Genomic DNA, 25,770 nt, shown 5'->3' with positions numbered 1-25,770 from the left:
CCGGTTTTCCAGCTCCAAGACCTCTTGAGGAAGAATTGAAGCGGACGTATATGAAGTCTTCCTAGAGGGAAGAATTGTTCTAGTGAGGAAAGCGTCCCCAGAAGGCTCAACCATTCCCTCGCCGACGTTTGTTGCTTCTCTAAGAAGAGAGAGACTATCCGCAAACCTTTTGCGATTCTCTCTTGCGAAGGAAAAACTCGAAAACCCCGAGAATCCATCCGAATCCAGATAGACTAGGTCTTGTCTGGGGGTCAGCTGAGACTTCTCGAGGTTCACAAGCAATCCCAACGCTTTGATTAAATCCAGAGTTAACTTTAGGTCCTCCAAGCACTGTCTCTCCGATCTGGCCCTGATGAGCCAGTCGTCCAGATACATAGAGACATTCACTCCTTTGAGGTGAAGAAACCTCGCCACATTCTTCATCAGGCTTGTGAAGACCTGAGGAGCTGTGGACAGGCCGAAACACAAGGCTCTGAACTGAAAGATCCTTCCCCCCGTCATGAAACGGAGGTACTTCTTCGATGAAGGGTGGATCGGGACGTGAAAGTAGGCGTCCTGGAGATCTAAAGACACCATCCAATCTCCCTGTCGTAATGACGCCATGACTGAAGCAGAAGTCTCCATGGAGAACTTCTCCTTCTGAACAAATTTGTTCAGAGAGCTGACGTCCAGTACTGGTCTCCAGCCTCCCGAGGCTTTCGCCACCAGAAAAAGGCGATTGTAAAACCCCGGGGAGTGTTGATCCCGTACCAATTCTATCGCTCTCTTGTCCCACATTTGTTCCACCATCGATCGAAGAGTATCCCTCAGCACAGGATCCTTGTATTTGGCTGATAGTTCCCTTGGTATTAACGTTAAGGGAGGAGTGTTCAGGAAAGGGATACGATATCCCCTCCTTAAGATCGCCAAAGATGACGCGTCTGCATTTATCAGTGTCCAGGCTTCCACAAATCCCAGGAGCCTGGCACCTACTGGTGCTTGGAGGAGAGAATCTTCATTTTCCTTTCTTAAAGGAACGAAAAGCAGATCTACCTCTCTTCTCTGGAGCCTTCCTCCTTGTGGAAGGTCTGGAGGTCGGACCACCTCGAAAGGGCTGCACCGTTGTACTGGGTCCTTTCTTGTCCGATGTAGCAACAGGTTTCTTCTTTCTTGCTGACTGCGTCAGCAGATCCTGAGTTGCCTTCTCAGTTAAAGAATGCGCAATGTCCTTTACTAACTGAGAAGGGAACAAAAAGTCAGATAGAGGCGCATATAGAAGTGCTGCTCTCTGAGCATGTGAGACTGCCTTTGTTAAGAAGGCGCCATATACAGTCCTTTTCTTTAAAAGACCTGCCCCGAACAAAGAGGAGATTTCAAAAGATCCATCCTGTACCGCCTTGTCAATACAAGACAATATGCATAACAGGGCTTCAGGTTCGATTCCTTCCGAATCATGGGCTTTCTTGGACATCACCCCAAGGGACCAATCTAAGAAGTTAAAAACTTCCAATACACGAAGAGTCCCTTGAGGAGTATGATCCAGTTCCGAAATTCCCCATGTAATCCGTGCAGAATTGAGACTTGGACGCCGTGAAGCGTCAACCAAAGTCGAAAAATCTGTTTCGGTTGTAGAAGGGAGAGCAATACCCATATTCTCTCCCGTCCGATACCAAATGCCTCTTTTCCCAGCTAATCTTGCTGGAGGCATGCAGAAGACTGTCCTCACTAAGTCTTTCTTAGACTTCATCCATGAGTCTAAGGAATGTAAAGCTCTTTTCATCGATATGGTGGGTTTCATTTCGAGAAAAGACGAAGGCTTCTTCGTCTTAGCACTGGAAAAGAGCGAGCGCGGAGAAGGAGGAGCGGCAGGAGTCAACTCGTCTCCGTACTCCTCAAGAAGTAGGGTAGTCAACACCTTATAGTTAGACAGACCTTCTCTTCCACTATATTCGTCATCCGAGTTTTCCTGTAACTCGGGATCTACATGCGTCTCCGCTCTCCTTTCCGAACGTTCCTCTTCTTGAGGAGACAAACTCCTAATAGGAGAGGGGCTAAGGGAATGATAATCCTTCCTCTTTCCCGCTCTAATAGTCTTGGAAGGCGTCATAAGCTTCGGCTTCTCTAGAATTTTAGAAGACGCTTCACGCTTACATGACGCTTCCCGTTCGCCAAGCGTCATGGATGACGTCTTTTGCTGACGTCTCGATGACGCTTCGCGCTTGGAAGACGCTCCGCTCTCCAAAGGCGTCCTACTTGGCGTCATAATATTGGACGGAGCGTCATGTCTATGCTCCGTTTCCAATGACGCTTCTCGTCTAAAAGACGTCTTACGTCTCTCTGGCGTTACGAAACTCTCGTAAGCACCTGTTCTCGCTCTCGAACTAGACGCTTCTGTAAGACGTTTAGCCGATTCCCGTCTGTATGACGCTTCTCGTTGAACAGGTGAGAGAGGACGAGACTTCTTAATTGGAAGCGTCACGTCCTTCCGACGTGGCGCTAAAACTCCCACTAGAGATGACAGTTGCTCTTGAACTGCCATAATGATCTTTCTTACAAGTATTAATAGCAGAACACTGAAACCCCCTACATTTACGGCATACAGTGTGAGGATCAACCGAAGCTTTCGGTATCCTCACCCTGCAGCCTACATTCACACATTCATCAAACACTCACATTAGAATCAGACATACTGAGAAAAATCCAAAAGAGTTATTCCAAAAACAGTCCACTGTAGCGAATGCCAAAACACGATCCAAATACGTCACCAAAAAGCCGAAAAACGATGATCAAAGGATGAAAAATGAATCTAAGTCAGGAGGTAATAACAACAATGTTGATACCACCGGCGACAGAGAAAATATGATAGAAAACGGGGATGGTTCCTAGTCCTGCCACCCAGGGCAGGCCGGTAGATCACCTGACCTACCTGTAGCGAGTGGCGCGAAATTTGAATTTCTGTCGGGGACGACGGAGTCTTAGCTATGTATATATCTGACAGGTAAGTTGATTGTATGAAAATCTAAATTCAAACAAATGCTAATTTTGCTCTTGTTGTATTTTATAAACAATATGTAGTCATCATCTATTATGTAAAATTAGGTTTAAAATTATTCTCCCTTCTGCCTCTCTAATATGCAAAAAATATCTTTAATGTAACTGACTATACAAGACAATTAAATAGCAAGTATCATCCACTATCTGGTACCAAGCTCAGTGTCACTAAGCTTTTGCTTATCGTAGTCATTTTTTATTGTCTCCTTACTTGGTATAAACTGTTTAAACAATCCCTTCATACAAAAAGAATAGCATTAACAAAGGATTAATTTACAAGCAATAAAAAATAAGTATAAAACTCGAGAATCTTGTTTAGATTTTAGCTATACACACACAAACCAAGGGTAAAATATTATCCCCTCACACTTCTTTGGCATATGTACAAAAGCACAATCATATGCAGAAAATATATTTCATCAATGAACATATACTATAAAAAATATTTTAATATAACAACATTCAGATAAAAAAAAAAAAAAATATACATATTATACACATATACTACTTACAACATTATTGAGAATTTCATGAGGATTAGTCTGCCCTGCTCGAACATAGAATACATGACCTGTATCTACAGTACGATTATTGGTGGTATCTAAGAGTTCAAGATCCTTAGCAAAGCCTGCCATACTGGAATCTAAAGCTACAAGAGATGGCACTGCAGACTCCACAGATTCCTGAAATATCAAATAAAATTACCTCATTTAAATTTAATGTAATACTACTTGCAAAATATATAAGAAAACAAAAGAACAAACAAAAAATATGATTAACAATTAATATAGATATTATCATTTATAACAAATCAATTCAACCTTACACTGATTATTATTTTTATTAATGAATAAAAAAACAACAGATATAGAAGCTGCAAGGTCAGGAAAAAAAGAACAAAATATAAGATTTTCTGAAAAAGGATTCAAAGAGGATAAAGGACAAAATTGCAGAGGTAGCAAAAGGATGAAGCTGTCAAGACTATCATAAAGATAATATGGTGCACTCTGTAATTCACATCTGATATGAACCAAGATCACATGCAAAGTAGCACCAATTGAACCTTATTCATCTGATTGTATAATTTCTAACCCGCCAAAAAAGATGAGCATTCACAGACACTGCATTCAGTAACTAATTTTTTTATCATTGCAGTTATCTCAAGTAGATTCTACACATGTGGATATCAACTACTGTAATGCTAACTATGACATAAAGGGTGATAAGAAAATGTCTTCTACAATTGAAAACGAATGGTCCTAATTCATTAATTTTTAGGGTTGCTCCCAAAAATAAATAACAAATTTGTGCATATCTAGAAGGACAAACTTCCAACAGGAAGTTGCAATAGCCATCAGGAAAGGGAGAACTACCTAATCCAATGGAACTATACCCTTTATTACAGGTTCCAAAACGATAAATTTTCCTGGATGTGACTGCAAATTTCAGAAAAAAGACTTCATTGATAATGAACTTTTCAATGTATCCCTACCTGAAATCTCAGCATTTTGTAGTCACAAGTCTTCAAAGTTTCCTCATTTTACCTTTGCTTTAAATTTAAATATACTATTCATGGCATATATGTATAGTACGTACTTCTTCCTAATAGGACATTCTTATTTTACAAGCAGTCTTTTTCTACTTCAATTTGCTTTTCCAACTAGGATTACAGCTTGGCTAATAATTAAATATAATAATAATAACACAGTAATTGTTCCTGCTATTTCTTATTACTCCTTTTCTTACTGCCTTCTCGGCACCTGCTGAAGAAAACATATTGCCAAGATAAAGGAAATGCTCTACTTCCAGACCTGGATGGCATGGTTCTCCTCTTTCTCTTCCAAATTTGCTCTTCTTATGCATTAAATCCCTTTATTAATTTACAGTTAAGAAACAGACAGATTTCACAACTTCATATGCCTTGCTGAGAATACTGCCCAATTTTACATTACATCCTGTAATACTGGACAGTACATGCTGGAAAAGTTGCAATACTATACCTGTAGGGCATCCAAGGACAAAAACCCAAAGTGAGACAGTAATAAACGAGCCGTCTGGAACTCATGACACAATGGCGGAGCAACGCATTCAGTCTCTACATCAGGATAGTCTGTTATTTCCCTTTCTACTTGACGACGAATATTATCCTCAAACGCAATCTGATAAAACAATTTGAGATTCCATAGAAACATCACAACAATTATATCAACTTATATTACAGCAAATACTTCCTCTTTAAATTGCTCTAAAGTGAAATTGTTTATTGCAAGATTAAATCATACTACAATACTGTTTGATTCTTCTCCCTAGCTAGTTTTCTCCAAAATTAATGTTTTAATCTTGCTTTACTTTACTTTGCTTTGCTTTGCTTTGCTTTCCCTACAGTATTCTAAAATTATAAAAATTCAATACATATCCTAATTTTTAGAATTAGGAAATTTTAATTCATGATAATCACAATACAACAGAATCGTAAAATCTTTAGAAATGAACAAGACTCAGCACTTTCACCAACAGATCTCAAAACTCTGTGCACTAAAACTTTGAACATCAACAACAAACATAAGAACAAACATTCACTCTTACCTGATGATCTAAAATCTGAAGCAACTTGTCATGCTCTACCGCAGATTTATCATCGACCATTATCACACTCTCAAGGCTTGGAATAGATTTATCACTGCAAATAAACATACTATATTAAATCATCTTTTTTTTTTTTGCTGAGGGCTGCAAAAAATGTTGCACATGAAAAAAGAAATATCCAGTAACATGACTTCCCCTGGTCAAAAAATCATAATTCACACTTGTATAACAAACTTAAAAATTCTTTAGTTTCTGAATTTCTACAACTTACGCTTTGCACAAAGGAATTCTTTCTACGCTGTCTGGGAAGTACTTAGGCTTAACATTGTGTTTAATGCCAACATCATTCATTGGCAATGGTCGACCTGGATTTACTGTGTATAATTTAGCAGAAGACTTGTGCCTAGCAAGATGCCTCAGTTGCAATGTCCATGCCACTCTCCCAAATGGTCCTCGGATCAGAGCCGTTACAGTAGGTTGAGGATCTGGAATTAAATTAAAAGCTACTCATCTTGTTACTGGTTCTAAAAACTACCAGCTTATGAACATACTTTTAAAACAATTATAATGTTTTCCTACAATATCCATCAATAAATAAAGCCCTATCGATTTGCAATCACAAGCCCTCATGTTCAGAGGTAAGAAGAGAATAATAAATAACCATGTAAACTGAACATTCCATGCACAGTACTGTACAGGGATCTTATGATGCTAGTTTTAATTACTATTACATGATGGTAAACAAGGCAGTGCCCAGAAACAAATAGAAACAAATGTTTTTTATACTATGTATTACCTTGATGATTCCCTAGTGGCTGCTCCAAGAGAGCCAACATAATGGAATTTTGTGCAACAAAATAACGGAAATGCTGGACAGCAGCGTCTCTTGTAAGCTGGTCTGAAACATCACAAGTATTGCAGTGACGAAGAAGAGTTAATTCATCTAGAAGTGATGACAAAGACTCTGCCCCACACACTGATGGGAAAGTTCCAACCTGAAAATTACTTGTTACATCAGTTCACAGAATTCTGAAAAACTATTCCTAATGATATTTATCTAACCATCTAAATAATTATAAACGACTTAAAGCATTCTGTTAACAATAAATTTCTAAGAATGGAGGCCAGTCATAAAGGATCAGCTTAATGTTCTTCAAAAATTTACCACGACAAACACCATAAATCTTTACAATTTTAACAAAACTACCATCACACTGTTTGAGTCAAACTGGAAACAATTTTTAAAAAAGGATAAACAAATAAATCACAAAGACAACATAAAGTCCATTCAAGGAATAGTCTTAGAACAGAACTACAGATATAATATAAACCTGTCTACAGTAAGATATATATGCTCTTCAAAATCCATAATATTCAAGCAGAGGGTTTGTTTATTATTATTAACATGACTACAACATATAATGAAGATGTAACACCACACAGGCATAATTTTGGAACTGAAAAACATCACTGAAATTCAGTAAGGGGCTTTGAATGAGCAACAGAAAAATTCAGAACCCATATTTAGTTTAAAGTTTACTATCAACTATACAGTATGCACAAAAACTGCACTCAAAATGTGACCATGGTGAGGAGGATAAAAAACCAGGACATAGACTTCCATTACTGCCACAGCATCCCTGAGAAATCAGGGAGGACCAAGATCATGCCCAGTTTCATTCCAAATGTTTAATGGGATCATCAAATTCCTTTAAGTAATGTGACTTGGACCCATAGCAGGACAGTGGCTTAGTTTTTTAAATCATAATAGGGCAGTCCCTCAGTTTATTTCTCCTGATCAAAGCTCATGTATTCGACAAAATATAAATTTTCATAATAAAATTTATTATTTAGATACCTGCTGTTAAAGTTAGCTATATCTCCGTGCTGATTAGGCAAGCCAGCATTCAGAAAGAAAAAAAATTGAATGGCTGTCCAGATGACTGTCTAGTTCACCTGTTCTCCATCAAGTGTGCTTCAAATGTTTTAACTCAAGTCAGAATTCTCCTTGACAGCCCATCAAGTTGTGGGGAGGCTGGGTGGGGTCTATACACATTTCCTGTACCGAAAGGGGAGCGCAAGTCGGAGCTAAAGAGGAAAAGTCAGTACTAGCTATATTAGTATTAGACCTAACATAGAATAAAACCATTGGCGGATTAGGGCTAACTAAACACGAAGGCTCACCGGAATGGGAGAAAAGGAAGCTTTATACCCTGACCTAATTAATTGCTTCTTCAATCTATCTGCTTCCCTTCTTTTCCTATATTTGATACTTTAAAGCATAAGACCATAGGCCAATCCCTGCATTCCTCACATTCAGTACACCTGCAGCCAGTATAAGCATTGTGCTGATCTACCTCAAATTTAGGCATCCTGCTTACACAGTAATCATTCCTACATAACCTGATGTTAGTAGACTTGCTTCCGGTGGAAGACATCCTATGAGGATTAAAATTACAGTACCATGACAGGAGGAAACAGCCAAAATTCACAAAATACCAACAATCCCCTGCACCTAATGGCATCAAGGAGAATTTTGACATGAGCTAAATCATTTAAAACGCACCTGGTGGAGAAAAGGTGAACTAGACAGCCATCCGGGCAGCCATTCAATTTTTTGGTTTGAATGCCGACTCGCCTAATCGCCGCAGATATAGCTAACTTTAACAGCAGGTAAGATTCATCTCAAATAAATGCAGCTTGAAACCAAAATGGTGGCAGCTCCGATCCTTAATAGAAAAGCAACTTCAATCTTAATAAGAAGAGCAGTTTGGAACCTAATGGTAAAATAATTAGTATTCTCACGAAAAGAATAGCTCGGGTTCTCAACAGTAGAGCAGGTTATATCCTCATCTGTCTAGGTTAACCAGTAGATCTATCTTCCTTACAAAATTGTGACTCGCACTAACTGTCAGTAATGGGTTTGTTGGAAAATGAATCTCTTATAAAGGCATCTTTTCTCATAGCTCATAGTTCACATGACATGCAAGAATGAAATTGTTTCCTGTCTGAAACCCTTGGTTCTTATCAGGATTGCAAACTATGATGACCATTTTTTTTTGTAAAGGGAATGAATGAATATGAACTTTCAAAGATCACTTGTGGCTATTTACAAGTAAATGAATAATTTGCATGAAAAAATTTGAATGAAAAATAGTTGTCTGTTTTTAAAGCAAAAACTACCAGACAAACTCGCCATTCTTCACGAAGACTGACCTACCTGTGATAAAACACATGACAGAAGGGCTTCAGCAGAGTCTCTCACTCGCATACTGGCTGGTTTGAGTTCTTTCTCATGTTTCAGTCTGGGGGCATCACTGGATTTCACCTACAAATGAAAAAGTCTGCCACTGAGTGAAAGTATCAGTTTCACTTTTAAATTCGTATATAACTACAGAACACTTTTTCAGGTGTTCTAAGGTACTTATTCATAGGCAATATATGCAAACCAAATATAAATTGTAAGACTTAATTAGTTAGTAATACTATGTAAAACATGAGTAAAACATTAACTTTTAATGTTCAGTTACCTAGGTGTGACAAAGATATCTTAACATCTCAAATCTGGAGTTTTATCCTGAGCAAAAACAGGATGTTTCAGTGATTTTCATAAGATTATATCCAGAGAATATTTAAAGGAATAATATAGTATTACCTCCACCATGAAAAATATAGATAATTTTTTAAACTAAGATGTTCTGGCCTATGAACTGCCTTGAAAGTCACTCAAAAAAATTATCAATTACATAAAATTATATGATCATAAAAACAATCCCTAAAGTCTTTAACTATGGTTAAAAAAAATTTTCACTCTATCACAAAGTACCAGCAATCAAGAAAAGTACATGCGTTCTCATTTTTTTCCTGGAGAGCTGAAAATTACCAAGATTTGAGCATACCAGATGTGTAACAAAACCAGCATGCATTAGGAATGAAGTTGAATTCACCCACAAAGAATTTTACAAAAACATAACATCATTTAACAGTAACTGTAAGAAGTATTCTAAATGGCTTAATATATCTTCCTCTTGAATTAAACATTTTCACCTTCAAAACCTAAAACCTATAAATCTATTAATTAAAAAAAGGGGGAAAAAACATTAGATTTACCTGTGACTTTGACCCTGAAATACCAAGCTCTATAACCTCCAATATTGTTCCAAGACATTCCTTATCTTGGAGCAGATAAGGATGCGCTACCAACCACACACTTGCACAATGAAAAGCTGCAACAATGGTCGAGTGTAAGTCCTGTTGAAATAATCAATAATTAAATGCCACTATTACATTAGTATGTCCTATCCAAAATTATAATAATAAACTGCTTAAATTTTTACCTTTCATTTTAGAGTGAACCTTATGGGCCATCCCCAAAAGCATCTAGAAATCAATGAATGGTCCTGGACTAACCTTTAAGTTTTAATCTGGTAATTTTAAAAGGATCCATTATACACAAATGTTTTAAACAGAGCAACCACTCTAACGACTTGGCCCTTATTTTATTCATTATACCCTGAAATAGCAGGAAAATTAATTTCATAAGGAAAAAAATAGGTCTTGACAGTCACCAGTTACAAGGAATCGTGCATTTGTGAAGAACACTGAGATTTTATGTACTGAATTAAACTTTTAAAATGCTTATAACTGCCAAATACCATATACTCCTTAAAAGGCTTATAACTGTCTATTTTAACAGTTCACTGCCTAATTTAATACAAAAAAAAAGCAAATTGGTGATTATTTGAGAGATACAGCTCATAGAAAAGTTCATGAATTGGTGAAAGTTTCCACGAAAACATGAAAAATATGTTCCACAAAAATCTGCAACAAAGTGAAGCAGAGAGAAGTGAAGCGTAAAAAAGTGGGGTAGCACCGTAAACTTATTAAAACAGATATTTTTCTTTGACGTAAAGAAAAGCTTGTTGCTTCCAAGGCTATGTAAAGCCCATGTGCATAAAATTAACAGGAACAAGAACTCCCGCTGATTGGCTCATGAGTTCATCACCATTAACCTGCCCCTGTGTGACCTACCATGCTTTTTTTCCTTTTAGACTTTTATAAGCCCTTTAAAATGAAACTGCCACTACTACCCTGTCTGTCTCTCTCCAAAATTAACCCTGTAGCTGTCACTTGCATACATCTGACAGTCTGTCTTCTTAGCCCATCTACCCTTGCACCTGATACCCAGATGTAACAACAACAAAGGGAGAAGCAGCCCAGACTGTAGGCTGTGTTAAGAGTTGTACCTATGCGTTGATCTTGAAACATCAGAATCTACCATGGGCCTGCCTGGCAGAAATTTGAAATTCAACCAGTTAAAGCCCTGTTTTCCTTGGGCCTGACAAAAATAGTACTTCCATAGATTTGGCCACAGAAAACTTGCATAAGGTGAACAATTTAGATTAAAGTAGGACAAATTGACAGGTCCTTATGGTAACCCATTCTGACAATGCAAAAGATCCTTAGCCCTGCACACATTTTTAAGATGTCATGAGACACAAGGCTAAACATACCCCTTCCACCTGACTTAACTCATCCTTGTGCCATCTCCAGACATTAGAAAGCTATACTAAGATGCAGTACCACAAACATCACCAAAATCCCAAGAAATTCAAGTAACCGTATTGACACACATGGGTAAGGTGAAATAAAAGGGAAATCACAGAGATGAGTCAATGGTTCAGATAAGAAATAAATTGTTTTCCGGGAACTATTACTGAAATTCCTACCATTGTGGTGAAAAATCCACAGCTGTTCATCTGCCCTTCCTTTTACTTTTTTGTTTTCATATGTGAACCACACAGTGCAGTTTTAGGCAGCTCAGCTTCAAAGGAAAAAAAAAGTCACTTGTGCTAGCCATATAATTATGATAGAAGCCACTCATCTTCAAGTACAAGAATTGGTCATTCTCAAAAGATAGAAACCATTCATTCTCAGAATTCTATAAGATAGATGCTCTTCTGTACAAGAACCAAGCTAAGCCACTCTTAAGATTCCTTACTGCTGAGGAACAGAAGGGCCTTGTTACCCTCTAGTCCGAGATTTAAAGGCTTGCCTTCACCAGATGGAGATGGAGATGGAGCAGGTGATGTGAAAAGAGACCAGAGTTCTTCCTTTGGAGGAGGGGTGACTACAAACATTTTGTGGGAAATGAAATGGAACTATAAAATAAGGGTTTCTATTTAAAATTTTTATTTTACTACAACTATGTATTTTGTAAAGAAACACCAGGACACTGAATACTGTAGCTCCTTCAAAAATCTGCTCTTTCCGTAAGATTCGGTGCTTCTGGGAGCTTAAAGAAGTCTAGAGAAACAAAAAAAAAAGGTCAGCAACAAAGTAACCCTGGTTTGTGGAAGCAAATTTAACTCTGTTGTTTTATGCCCTTCAACTGAAATTTGTTCTTTCCATAGACAAAAATATTTAATAACATTCTACCAACTGACTGCCTGAGTGATACAGTATACAGTCGAACCCAAGGATTCGCAGGAGAATAGGGACCACGACTGCCACCCACCCCATCCCAATTGCTAAAATCAGCAAATACTTATAAAAACACTTATAACTGCCTCTAAAAACACTTATAACTGCCTATTTTAATAGTTGTTTAAACACCAAAAAAACCCTCTAAAAATGCTTATACCTTCCTATTTTAATAGTTAAATAGTTATATCATGAAAAATGTATTTAGTCATGAAAATAATATGAAAATATAAAAATTAGGGAATATTTCTCCAGGAAAAATTTTTGTGACTAAGTGAATTTTCCAGAAATGATGTGGATATATGTTAGATAGAAAAATCTACATATAGGTGAAGCAACGAATCCAGAACTGCAAATAGGCAGGGGTCGACTATACTGTAATTCTCACAATCTGTGATTCAACACATACAGAGGTCAAAGATAAAACAGCTTGTAAAAATCTATCACGTACCTTTGAATGCAAACGAGCAGGTCTAGAGCACTGGTAAGCAATATAATCACACAACCATTTAACGGCACGTTTGCATTCTAGTCCATCTGAAACATTTCATTGGTAATGCTTTATAATGATAATTTATAAATTATTACTTCATGTAATGGTATTTTGTTTGTGAGGCCTAAATTTACTGATAAACTGGACACCCACAAACAGAAATGACATTTCACTGAATATGTTAGTTCTCTAAAGGACACTCATTCAAAAATATATCTACCTTTAAAACACATTATACATAGACAGTATCTATTCAAGAACACTGCCAAGTTACATAATATCTCACCTTGCTCTGCTATACTGAGGCGTGCAAGCCCCGAAAGAAGCTCCAATCCAGCAAGAGATACATTAACATCACTCTTCCAAGAAGAAATGAGACGATGGCACACTAAGTAGATGGCCCTTACAAAGAGAGCATGGGCTGAATCTGCAGAAAACTTTATTCATTAAAATCCAAAGCTGAATGGAAGTACTATAGGCTTACCAAAGATGTGTATATATGTACATTGGAATAACTTCACATAAAATTGGTACAAACCATCATATGCCTCAAAACCTACATGATGTATAACATCTCAATCCAAACAAAAAAATAATTAATATAATACGTATAATGCACACTAAGTAGGAGATTGCATTTGTTGAAAGTAAAGCTATGTACATCAGCAGCTATGTACATGGAAGCTCATCATTACAAAATTGTGGATGTTAGCTTGCTTGAGCATATGTACTAACACAAATTTGGAGCTTGATGTGTTAGCGTTGAGGCTGTGTCCTAACAAGCATAAAAAGTTTTCAAATCCAGTGTACCTCTTGTTTTTTAAAACTCCTCTTTTCTTACCTTTGCCACCTAACAGAGGTGTTCCTGCGCAACTTTAATCTATGGCAGTTACTATACTGCACTATACTATGAATGTTTGAAAACTACACTATATAATTAAAATTAGAAAATAACTGCCAATCACCAATACCAAGAACATATGAATTTATACTAATGTTCAAGAAAAATTAAAATGATGCAAATTCAAATATATTAATGTATACTAATGTTTAATAGAAATTAAAATTATACAAATTCGATGTTAAAATTATATTAATTTTGCCTGTTTGGTTCATAACTTCTCTTTTCATGTCTCATTTGGTTCACGACAAACACATCATTAATAGCAGACCAAATGCAAGGCATTTAAAACACTCAATACTTCATTCCCAACTAAAATAAAAAAAGAAAAAAAAAGAAAGATAATTACTTCCTTGCTGGCTAGCAACACTGTGTGTGTGCCTTTTTGGATTCAGGGTTCCAGGTACTATGATCCTCAATTCTTGGGTATCTAGCTTGTTGACAAAATGTTCTATAGTCCTAGTCTTTGCTAATTAATTTTTGCTGTTTTCATTATTTAAGCACATTTCTCTTTAATAACATAAGCATTTGCACGCATTATATCCTATCTTCTTTTTTCACTCATGTTTAACAATACAGAGAATTATAGGAAATCACCAACTTTTCAGTTGAAAATTTCATCTAAGACCGTAGCTCTACCCAACTGGATACTACTTCACTGAGAACAAACATGAATGTAGGTTAGTGTTCCTGGGAAACTCTCGTTCTTTTACATTTGTACGTATAAATTTCTTAGTTTTACGGTATAGAATACATTATTTTACCAAGATTTTTTCTTGTTTCATGGTAACAACAACCCACTTGAGAGCTCATCAACCACTGTGATAATGAACTACTGAGTGATTAATATCCAATGTGATAATGAACTTTTACTTGCCTCTAAGTACTAGTGAGTACAGTAATATACCCTGTTTTCATCCCTGACAGTCATGTAAGAACTTGACATTCCAGACACCTTTGTTTCATATCTTTGCAAGGTTGTAAGCTTGCATTATAACCTTAACTACGCAAACAGGAAACCTATCTGTCCGGAACCCAAGATTCAAAAGAGTGCAATTATGTTCTTGGTAGATATCCAACTGACAGATTATCTTTTCCTTTTACAGTGGGAATGAAGTGTTGTTTTTAAAATAATACCTTTTTTGTAATCGCTTTTTATAATCTTACTTATTTTCCTTCATTTTCTTTTTCTAAACCCTTCCATCCATTTTTCTCCTCTAATTTATACCAAGTATTCTTGTTACTGCAACGCAAGTCAAAATACAAATGCTTTAATGGGAAAATAATGGGAAGAAAATGGCAAAACTACAAAAATACGGTTAAAATTCCTGTAAAAGCAATACATGGTCCTCATCGAAAAAAATCTTTCCCCCTAAGTATTATTACATAAATCAAATAAAAACCATGCAGACATGCATAAAAATCGTACTCTTTACAAGAAACTTTTAAGAAGCTAAAAAGGAGGGGTCTGTGAACAGGAAATAAATTCCGCACCAATTAGCCAAACTGATGTTATTTCTTGACTCTGGGATGCCTTACATGACTACTTTTGCTTTTAATTGTTGAAGACCATTTTCTACAAAAAGCATATAGAATAATAGCCGGAAATTCTGACAAGTGTTGTATGCTTAACAACATAGCACTTGCTTAAAACAAAGAAAGCATTAATGAACTCCAAACTTCCATTAGCCAAATTTTATACATAGCACAGCGTACGATCTCTACCCTGTGGTGTACCTTATACAGTACACTGCAGGGAGAACAAAAGGTTCTTTGCAGTATCTTTTTGGCTCTAAGTTGTATAACTTCTTGTCTTTCACATCCATCAGCGGTCTTTGGTCTCCTCTTAACTAGAAGCCCAACTTCCTTAACTTTGCTTTGCTGTAATTTCCCAGACTAATTCAGAGCAATCTTACGGCTGTATCAATAAAAAGGTCTATCAAAACATTAAATTTTAATGCTAAAATTACATGTGTATGCATTATGGAAAATAAGCTTTTCGCGTATATTTACAGTATGTACAGAGTGGATCATTGCACAAGGTTGTAAATATTCACTGTCAACTTCCTGTGGAAGGTGCAGACAATTTTAAGAATTTTTTCATACCATGTGCATTTGCATCAATGTGTTTTTTCTTATTGGCCAACCTTCAAGTTTTCCCAGTCTCAGGGTGTTCTTAATATATAATTTAGCCTAAGGGTTAAATGGGAGGTGAAAAGGCAGTGAAGCAAAGTTGAAGTTGGAGAACTAAGTGTGACGACACCAAATGCAACAGATGAACGGCATAAGGCAAAAACTTGGCCAACTGCAACACTTTCAGAATTCCAACTTTTTTATTCTTGAGTTTTTGTGGTCATCTAAACCTATCCCTATAAGTTAGAAGTACATAACAAATCTACAAAATCCAGATCATAAAAACTGGATAAAAAGAAAATGATGAAGCTATAAAGATTAATCTCACAACAGGTGTTTTATAAAGTGGCAAACCCCTGCCCACCACCTTAATGAACTGAGACCTCTACAGCCTCCATTGATAGCATTATGACTCAGAACATATTAAACAAAACTAAACATATGGATCTTATTAAGATTTTCATAAACGCTAAATTACCCAAAACTTTTCAAGATAATATTCTAAATAATCTTACAAATGTTCTGTCAAGGGGTTTTCTTTAAATAAAAAGGCTAAGTGACTATAAGTGAGACTGAAAAATTTCCAATATGTATTTGGGGGAACACTTAATGACCCTATCAGCTAGGGATGGAATACGTCCCTTTTCCTTTAACATGGAAAAGAGATTCTAAGGACTTTTTTTACCTAAAAGAATTCCATTGAAACTATAAACATGCTATTGTTATACAAAGACCATTCTGGTTTTCTAATGATACTCTTAACTAATAAAACTTACCACCATCATTCAAGAGTTTTGAAAGCAATTTCTGTTAGTTATCAGCCAGAAAAAATCTCAGCTCAAGTAAATCATTTCACAGATAATTTTCCAATGATTATTCTGCTTACAAAGTTAGAAATGAAAAGGCACTGCCCAAATATAAATAAGAGCAGTCACAATGAGTAAAAATTGTTTAGTTCCATAAATCAAATTATTATCCATCAACTTAATCCTAACTATGAATTTCAAGTCACACTAAGGAGCTAAGACTAGTGTTAGTAAACTATAAAGCTAAGTTATGTCAACATTTTTTACCCGGATCTTCAAAACTGGGAGGACCATCAGTGTCTGTAGCACTCAGCAATGTGGCTGTAAAAGATGTGTATAATTCTTGCATTCAGATGAATGAAATGTTATGATACAACTTAGAATAATAAGACCAGCAAATGATACACAAAAATCAACATATAAGCCAAAAAAATTGAACAAAAATCATTCAGCAAACAAAACAAAAAAAATTCCCTTGCACCACACAACATTAATACTATGCCAATTTAACTTCAGTACTGTAATGCAGAAAATAACATGAAGTAAAAGGACATGTCCCGCCCCCCACCCCAAGAATGTATATGTAAATATACTGCATGAAGAATTAGGGTCATATATATACAAACTCTTATTTTCTATTTCCCAAACTTTTACCTTTCAAATTAAAACATTATTTGTTGAAACAACGTGCTGTAATGTAAAATAATTATTTTGATTGTGCAAAAAAATAGTTAACACTGTCTTCATAAACTGCACAATACTGTTCAAGCTACTGCAGCTGCATAATAATATAAATGAATGAATCTGGGATGGTCTTCATGATTCAACATAATAAACAAAAGTCAGTTATACTTAATGACAAATACGTACTTCCAATCACATAAGAATAACGAATCTGCTGAGAGAAAAATATAAATTCTATGTGACATGTAAGCAAAAAAATTTTAAGCAAATAAACTTTGTACTGGATGGATTTTGTCTTATACTGACATTAAAAACATGAAAAGGAATAAGTACTGAAGCTGGAAAAATAATCAAGGCAAACATTAAATAACTTTTACTTCCCAACACACGCATTGCAAAACAAAAGGCATTTACCATGACTTGCAGATGTGGTGCTAGAAAGGCCTGATGTTCCAACAGGGCCAAGGCTGTCTCCAACAGGAAGTGTCTCGCAGCTGTCATCCAGAAGGCTATTATAATCTCCATGCGAGCTAACTGTGTCAGAGGCACCTAAGAATTCCAGTAAAGGGTTAAGCGAGAAAGCAAGCTTGGACAAGAGGACAAATATTCAAAACAACATTCATGGGGGACCATGACAGAAGATCTCTTTGAAATGCAAGGCTGTGAGTCTACAGAAGTAAACATTAGCACAATTTTATCTGCAAGAATTTAAGAGAATATGAAGTAAAATTTTCAGTAAGAGAGAGAGAGAAAGAGAGAGAGAGAGAGAGAGAGAGAGAGAGAGAGAGAGAGAGAGAGAGAGAGAGAGAGAGAGAGAGAAGAGAGAGAGAGCGAGAGCTGAGAGAGAGAGATAAGAGAGAGAGAGAGAGAGAGAGAGAGGAGAGAGAGAGAGAGAGATACGAAAGAGACCGAAACGATGATAGAAGAGAAGAGGAGAGAGAGAGAGAGAGAATACAAAAACCAAACATGATAAATACTAATATACTTCAAAGGTCATAAAAATATTTGGACTCAGCCTTGCACTTCAAGTTTAATGAACAAAATCCAAGCAGAATATAATGTGCATGTTGGTGATTCTGTAGCACAATTATATTGTGAATAGTGAAAAATTATTCTTCTGAATAAAGCCAAAAATAAAAAAGGAGCAGTAGTTACGAGATTATCTAATGACTGAAAAATATGGATAAAAATCAAAGTTCTGTTTGCAAAATATTGCTTGAAAAACTAAAAAAAATGCTAATTTAAAATCAACATTAAAACCCTACTAACTACTAACCTAGTCATAATGCATATGCATGAACTAACACAAAATTATGAAATTAACAAACATATTCTCCTATAAGCACTACATTTAAAGTTCTGCTAAAAACTCCCGGTTTTACAATAGTAATGTCTCTTTTTCTTTTAGTCCCATGAAATGTATTTCAAGACCAATATTTAAAATTGAGAGGATTTTTCAACTGACTTTTTCCACTGTGCAACAAATCTGGTTTTGGAACCAATAAAACTGATTTCCCCCACCATTTGCAACAAGTATGGTTCTGAAACCAATTATGTTGAGATAATACACATCCTGAAAAATTGGTATGGACAATGCTATGACAAGATCATTCACTTCATCTGTGACTTCATCCAATTATCTGAGGCCCATCCAGGTACCCACACACCTCATATACTGAAAGAAGTTCCTATCGCATAGCTTCTTATCAAAAATGTGATATTCACCAAATAAGGCCCAGGAGCTATCAGTCTACAACAACAGCTAATGTATCAAACTTCACTTGACGATGAAACACTCCAAATTTGCTTGAGATGTAAACCTACTAATTATTTACCTTATTCCTATTATTTTACTACTTATGGCCTTAACACAGTTCTTAGAAAGTGATTTAGGCAAAAACCAGTGATGAACCTATAATATCTTTTCTATCTTTCAAGCTATCTCAAAGGTAACAGAAAGCCTGCAAATTGATCATCAGCTCCTCTTAAACATCCTTAATTTCATTCAATGACCCTTGGACAGTCAAACAATCCTGGAGACAAGCACCCATTTCTACTCCAGCATCTCCCTTGGATTACAAACTGAGCTCTGAAGAAATGAGAACATGGAACAAAAAACAAAAATAAAAAATTGCTCCTATCTCCATGTTGCGTTTCCCAACAAAGCAGAAAATTAATTACAGACAATGTGAACCATTTATTGAAACCTCAAACTCCAATCCTTCACTAATACAACTTGCAAACCATAATTACCTAAATATTCAGCATCATTTACACTTTTCACAATACTTTGATGCAATTAACATAGATACCAGAACATTCAAAGTCAATCATACCATTTACTTTGCATCCTTACTATACAAAATAATGAAGCACTCAAACAATCTTGGAACCAGATCAAAACTTGGAAACACAATGTAAAAACTATTTGTTAGTTTTCTTATGAAATATGGCAACAGACAGATGGGAAGAGAAATAATGAACTAAAACCATCAGCATACTTTCCATGGCATAGATGACAATGACAAAGCACTCACTATTACTTCCCAGAGTTAAATTTAACCCAGTAAAACCAATGCAAACCTCTAGGAATATTCTGTATTTCTATGACAACAACACCTCCACAAAACCAAAGGAACTCTCTTTATCTCTGAGGAGACTACCCTTCATTCCCAGTTAGTGACAATGTCCATTCAGTTACATCAACACTTTTAGTTGACAATATCTGCAAAATCACAGTGCCCAAAAAAGACACCAGCAAAGTTGCCTTAAATTACTGTTCTGTACTACCTGTGAAGTACTACACATAACATATGTACATAAAATAAGCTAAACTCGTCATACAAACCACAAACAATACAAGGCATTTCAATTCAAATGAAACACAGAAGCAGCCAGCATTAAAAAAATAATAAGAACAATCTGCCAATGAAAACACTTCAGATTATGCATTTTCACAATGAGAAAATGTCTTATTTTTTGTCCTTATTGCTTTACTGTATATACATCATCACTCCACATCATAGATTGCACTTTTCTAAGTTGATGAAAAAGAATCCTTTCACATCTATCATTCATCTTTTGCTGTCTTACAACTCCTGACAAAATAAAACCAGTTTACACAGAATAAGGCCTGGATGACAATAGCATCACACAAGTATACAGCATTCCAAAAGAATGGAAAAAGATAAAAAGAACTTTAGCTTTAACTTTAAAGGTGATAATTATTAAAAATGAAAAAAAATATGCAAATTAACATGAGAAAAGGACGAATTCAGCTCCTCTTGTAATGATAACATATTTCAGGCAAAACAATACTATGTTTCTTGCAATTTTGACAAAAAGCATGTCTAAACATTTCTTTTGCTTTTCTACATCTCCATTAGATGAAAGTCAAAATTTCCAAAAGCATTTTAATGGTCTTTATATGCAAATGAAATTCAATAAAAAAAAAAATGTTCATAATGTAATTAACTACATGCTGTGACAAACTGGCAACATTTACAAACAATTCTAAATGATGGATGACTTAAAAAAGCATTCGCCTCACAATTACAGCCATGGAATTCAATAACATACGTATTATGATTACAACTACATGTACATGTGGCTTGCTGTACATGGAGGAAATCAACTTTGAAGGCTATATTCCTCTCAGAATAGTACAGTAACAGACATAATCTTTGTACGAATAAAAATTAAATATTGACATCCCATTATGAAAAAACAAAACCACTAACAGCAACACAGCTTACATAAACAACTATGAAAAACTATATTCTATATATCCTCTGCTTCACAATGGAGAAGGTCATAGTTCTATACATTCCTCTGCTTCGCAATGGAGTAGGTCATAGCAAAATTCAGGATAACACATGAACCCAAAAATAATGAACCTATTTCATATCTAGAAAACACAACAATGACATTCTCCCTTGCAATCCATGTCAAAATCTGGCTTAAGCAGAACCTGGGCACATATCTAAAGTTCTATAACTAAAGCCAATAAAAAGTAAACTGAATAAAACTCCAGCAAAAAAAATGCAATACTCACGCAGCTCCTGCAGTACATGCTATCTGCTTGGTAACATCACATACAAATGTCAACTCCGAAGCATAAATGATATTTATAGTATAAAAATGGCAAAGACCAAATCATAACTTCTGTTCTTACCAGATGACATTATGTTGTGATCTCTGTCAGATGAAAAGTTGTGCTGGGATATGGAATCCATAACTTCACATAATGCTGCATCCTGGACACAAAACAGGAGGCCTCCTAAAATAGATATATACAGCACATTAGGAGCATTAAGAGATTCGTCATGCCAATCCAAAAGTCTAGAAATGTGACTTGGATGCCTTATTAAACTACCTAAGTATGATGGTTACCAGTAGTTGTTACCAGTAGCTATACATCATTGAGTCTAAACAAAATTCCTCTCAACTGATTATAAACATAAAATGTTTATTTCACAAGCATCGGCAATCCATCAACACATGTTTAGCTGGTTGAATGCATGCTTTCTTGGTACTGCCAACTATAATTCTAAGTGACACTGGTTGGTTTGAGAAATGGGTTGGAATGAGATGGAGCAAATGAGGCAGTTACTGTACACAGCACTACGAAAGTTAAATGTTAATTCTGTGGTCTGATTAAAGTACGCTGCATACTACTAATACTGTAACAGTAAAGCATGTGGATGGACTATTGCTTTTATATTAATTACTCCCTGCAATACTTATGATAGATTTACTATAATACATTTACTATTAGTATTGGTAGACTTTCACTAATCCAACACCATTAAAGCAGGTGTCTCAGATTAGTGAAAATTTAAATTATGGAAGGATTACCTCAGAACAATAACTGACCATGTCATTATTCACTAAAATTTCATAATGCATCATATGTATCACATATCGTGTAATATTCAACTTCATGTGATGTTTAAAACCCAACTTTTTCCACAAAAATGACTATATGATTCATGACAAAATCAAAATTACTTTAATGTTCTTATTTACATGATTTCTAGTAAAGGTAAACTATTGGACTTTATTATATTGAAATTAAATGAAGTTTGCAAACAATTCTATAAATCCATTCATACAAGCTTTCTCCATACTCTATTATACAAATACAACCTGTACTGCAATTCACAGTATAATACTGTAAATGATGGTCATTTCCTTGTACAAGGAGTTCTGCACATTTGTGTGATTTCTGATTTCTCTAAACTTTTAACACATACATCTCCAAATGTTTCCAAATAACTACTGCATTTCAAATGACAATTTTGCTTTAAATCTAGAAGGCAAATTATTTCAATTTAACTACTAAATAGGCTGTTTTCTACAATGAATGGAAACAGTATCTAAAGCTTAAAATGTCTCTCTTACATCTATATTTACCATCATAAACCATTATTATTATTTCTATTATCAGTAATTACTATTATCATCATCATAATCCAGTATCCAACAACATAATTATCACTTGACACAAATCATTAATTATTATCATCATCATAATCCAGTATCCACCAACATAATTATCACTAACACAAATGTCTTAACTTAAATGTGAATTCATTAGCAACTGACCAAGGAGCATTTGTGTGTTTGCAGGGTCTGTCTCTACTTGCAGGGCATTAGAAAGAAGATTGACAAGCTGAGGTCGAAGATGTGACAGAACAAGTCGCTCCCCACTGCTGCATCCAACTTCTTTAACTTGTAGACCCTGAGATAAAAATAAATAAATCTAAATCAAGACCTAAAAAATTGCTGATAAAGGATTTTCATTAATGACATGTAAAACCAAACACTTATCAGGTACGTATTTGCAAAAATCTTATCACCTTAAGCAAGCTTTTTGAGCTCCACGAAATGATAAATTTTTAATTAATTTGTATTTTTCAAAGCTAACAAATCTGAGGCCTTAACATTAGGATAAATCTTCTGGTGCCAATTGGAAACCTGTTAAAACAATAAAAAAACTGTAAATAAACAAGTGTGATCTCTGACTCACTTCCATCTGAACTACGTTTCAGATGCCAGATGCCACAGATTCCTTGCATTTAAAATTTTTTATTGTTTTTAACTGGTTTCCAGCTGGTGCCAGAAGATTTATCCTAATGTTAAGACCGAAGGTTTGTTAGCTATGAAAAATACAAATTAATTAACAACTTGTCAAAATCCTACAACATGAAATCAAAAGAAAATCATTACTTCTAGTGCAGCCCATCAAAATGTTGTACAACTATAGCACAGTATTTTATAATAAAATATGTACAGTGGTACCCTGCTTTCACTAATGCTTGGTGGGGGGGAAGGTTATCTGTTAATCAAAATTGTTGATATTAGAGTTTCCTTACAATAATTTGCTCATTATCTGCTGTATACCACATACCACTAAATGTAAACATATTGCCAACATGGTCTTTGATGTATCATATATATATACTTATAACAACATTCATGTGAACAAAATGACAAATTTGTAACTAATTTGTATTTTTCATAACTTACAAACCTGAGGTCTTACATACAAAGGCCCACCTCTAACTACCCCTCTATCAACTAACCTGGGTTGGAAGAATAACTGACGGGGCCACGAGTTAATGAGGGGTATGTGGGTGGCCCCACATGTCTTGTGACCAAGCACAGATGCCAATAGTCCCTTGCGTACACAATTATTTTAAACTACTGGTTTCCAGTTGGCGCTGAATATTTATCCTAATGTTAAGTTCTCAGGTTTGTAAGTTATGAAAAATACAAATTAGTTACAAATTTGTCATTTGTTCATATACGAAACAAACCTTCGGTCTTAACATTAGGATAGACTTACTCTTGGTGGGAGGTAAGTACTATTAACCAACTGGGAGTTTGCCACCTTTGATCAGTTTTCTGAATACCAGAATTCTACAAAACAACTGACCAGTATTTCCGAATCTAAGACATATATGAATATCATAGAGTCAGACAATTCATCCACTCATGTAGGTTTGTTATCATTCCTCTCCCCCTTGCTAAAGAGAGGAATGTCCTGCTACTGATAGGTATCTTACTGATACTAACCCTAACAGTATGGCTGCTTCACTCACCTGTACCTTGTCCGTTCCAGCTTATGATGGTACTCTCTTCTTACTGCCCTAAGTAAAGAAGGAGACAGAAATTTGAAAAACTCTATTTTCTTGCTGATTGGGCTGTGACAGTCCTGGTTCGAAGATGAAGAAGAATCTACTCTTCTCCTCTTGTCCCGAGTATCAGACACGAAATCTCGTATCCTCCAACGCTTGTGGTACAATCAGTGATGCCATTGAACTTAGCTATGACACCATCTAGAGAAGAAGACGAAGAAGAAGAAGACGAATCACGCCTTTTCTTTTTGTCTTACTTAGCCATTTTCACCTCTAGATCCTGTTTATTCTTCATTACAGTGTGTACCACTGAGTCAAAAAGCGTATCAGGTTTCGGAGGCAGCGAAGTAAATCAAGAATCGGTAGGCTGTGACGTCATGACTACCGCCATTTGCAAGAGGTTTTGGCTATGACGTCAACACACTTGATGGAAGCGTGAGGCTGTTTATGGTACTCTTGCAGCCAAGATCAAGAGACCCAACCTTCTGTGGCATTTCTACTTTACAATGATGTGACAGTCCTGGCTCAAAGATGAAGAGGAAATTATTCTTCTCCTCTTGGCACGAGGATCAGTCACGAAGTCCCTGATTCTAGCCTTTTCCAACTTTTCACAGCAGCCACACTAGACTAACTTTCCATCATTCACTTGTTTGACAATTACTACTACTTCTTGTGCTTTCATATAATAGGGATGTAACAATCCTGGCTCGAAGATGGAGAAGAAACTTCTCCTCTTGGCTCGAGGATCAGCTACGAAGTCCCTATTATTTCCAGGATTGGCAGGAGAATGCACTGGCATCAAAGCCAGTCACCTAAGCTTGACGCCTAAGCAGAAGGATACAGAGGAAAGACTTGTGTCTTTTCCATTATGTGACTTATATCTCCTAACGCTTGTAATTTCTCTCAAAAACAATGTGCATTAAAAACCTCCCATCCGAAAGCATAGTTGTAAAGCACTCTTGTACCTCGAAATGAAAATGGAAGCATGCCTTCGTGTAGGCCGCAGCTGTGAAGAAACGTCATGGCGGTCTCCATGTTTAAGACGTCACTGAGCAACTCTAATGCGAAGCCAGCACCCTACCAGAAGTGCAAGGCTGTTGATGTTATTCTCGTAGCCATAGCAACCTGACATTAAAGACTGCCTTGTTGCCCTATCTGCTTCTTACAGATGGCGACGCATCTGACCGCCATCCAGTGCATGTCAGGATAAAAGGGACATTCATCACGTGGGATCCTGGATGGCAACACGACATTATACATCAAACCAACTGTCCTTTTTGGGTTGGTTCTCCTGATAAGCCTAACGCCGACCGCACACCTGCATCCTCTCTACCCACGTATCTGGAACGAAAACAAGATGGCGATGCACGCCTCTCCCCACAGGGAAAGGAGCACAATTAGTCATAATTACTTCCCGAAGCACATCCAGATACATCAAAGCTTTGGATTACAGGCAATCCATATGAGTATGCGATATTCCCAAGCATAGGTAACGAATTAACCGTACCTTAA

The 25,770-nt window shown here is 36.1% G+C and overlaps 1 protein-coding gene across 1 annotated transcript in view; it reads right to left on the bottom strand.

The window, feature by feature from the left end:
• LOC135195793 (ral GTPase-activating protein subunit beta-like) overlaps positions 1-25,770 on the bottom strand; it is an 80,608-nt gene that overhangs the window by 28,773 nt on the left and 26,065 nt on the right. Inside the window, exons 7-19 of the mRNA XM_064222270.1 lie at positions 22,724-22,859; positions 21,291-21,395; positions 17,531-17,665; positions 16,700-16,753; positions 12,879-13,019; positions 12,551-12,636; positions 9,727-9,867; positions 8,837-8,944; positions 6,413-6,611; positions 5,888-6,101; positions 5,617-5,710; positions 5,031-5,189; positions 3,543-3,713 (exon numbers count right to left, since the gene is read on the bottom strand). Coding sequence (XP_064078340.1) covers positions 3,543-3,713; positions 5,031-5,189; positions 5,617-5,710; positions 5,888-6,101; positions 6,413-6,611; positions 8,837-8,944; positions 9,727-9,867; positions 12,551-12,636; positions 12,879-13,019; positions 16,700-16,753; positions 17,531-17,665; positions 21,291-21,395; positions 22,724-22,859 — 1,743 coding nt within the window. The remainder of the gene's footprint in view (positions 1-3,542; positions 3,714-5,030; positions 5,190-5,616; positions 5,711-5,887; positions 6,102-6,412; positions 6,612-8,836; positions 8,945-9,726; positions 9,868-12,550; positions 12,637-12,878; positions 13,020-16,699; positions 16,754-17,530; positions 17,666-21,290; positions 21,396-22,723; positions 22,860-25,770) is intronic.

This window comes from Macrobrachium nipponense, chromosome 16, assembly GCF_015104395.2.
Source record: "Macrobrachium nipponense isolate FS-2020 chromosome 16, ASM1510439v2, whole genome shotgun sequence".
In the NCBI taxonomy this organism is placed as follows: Eukaryota; Metazoa; Arthropoda; class Malacostraca; order Decapoda; family Palaemonidae; genus Macrobrachium; species Macrobrachium nipponense.
The sequence above is the reverse complement of the archived record's forward strand: the minus strand, read 5'-3'. Positions and strand labels throughout refer to the sequence as shown.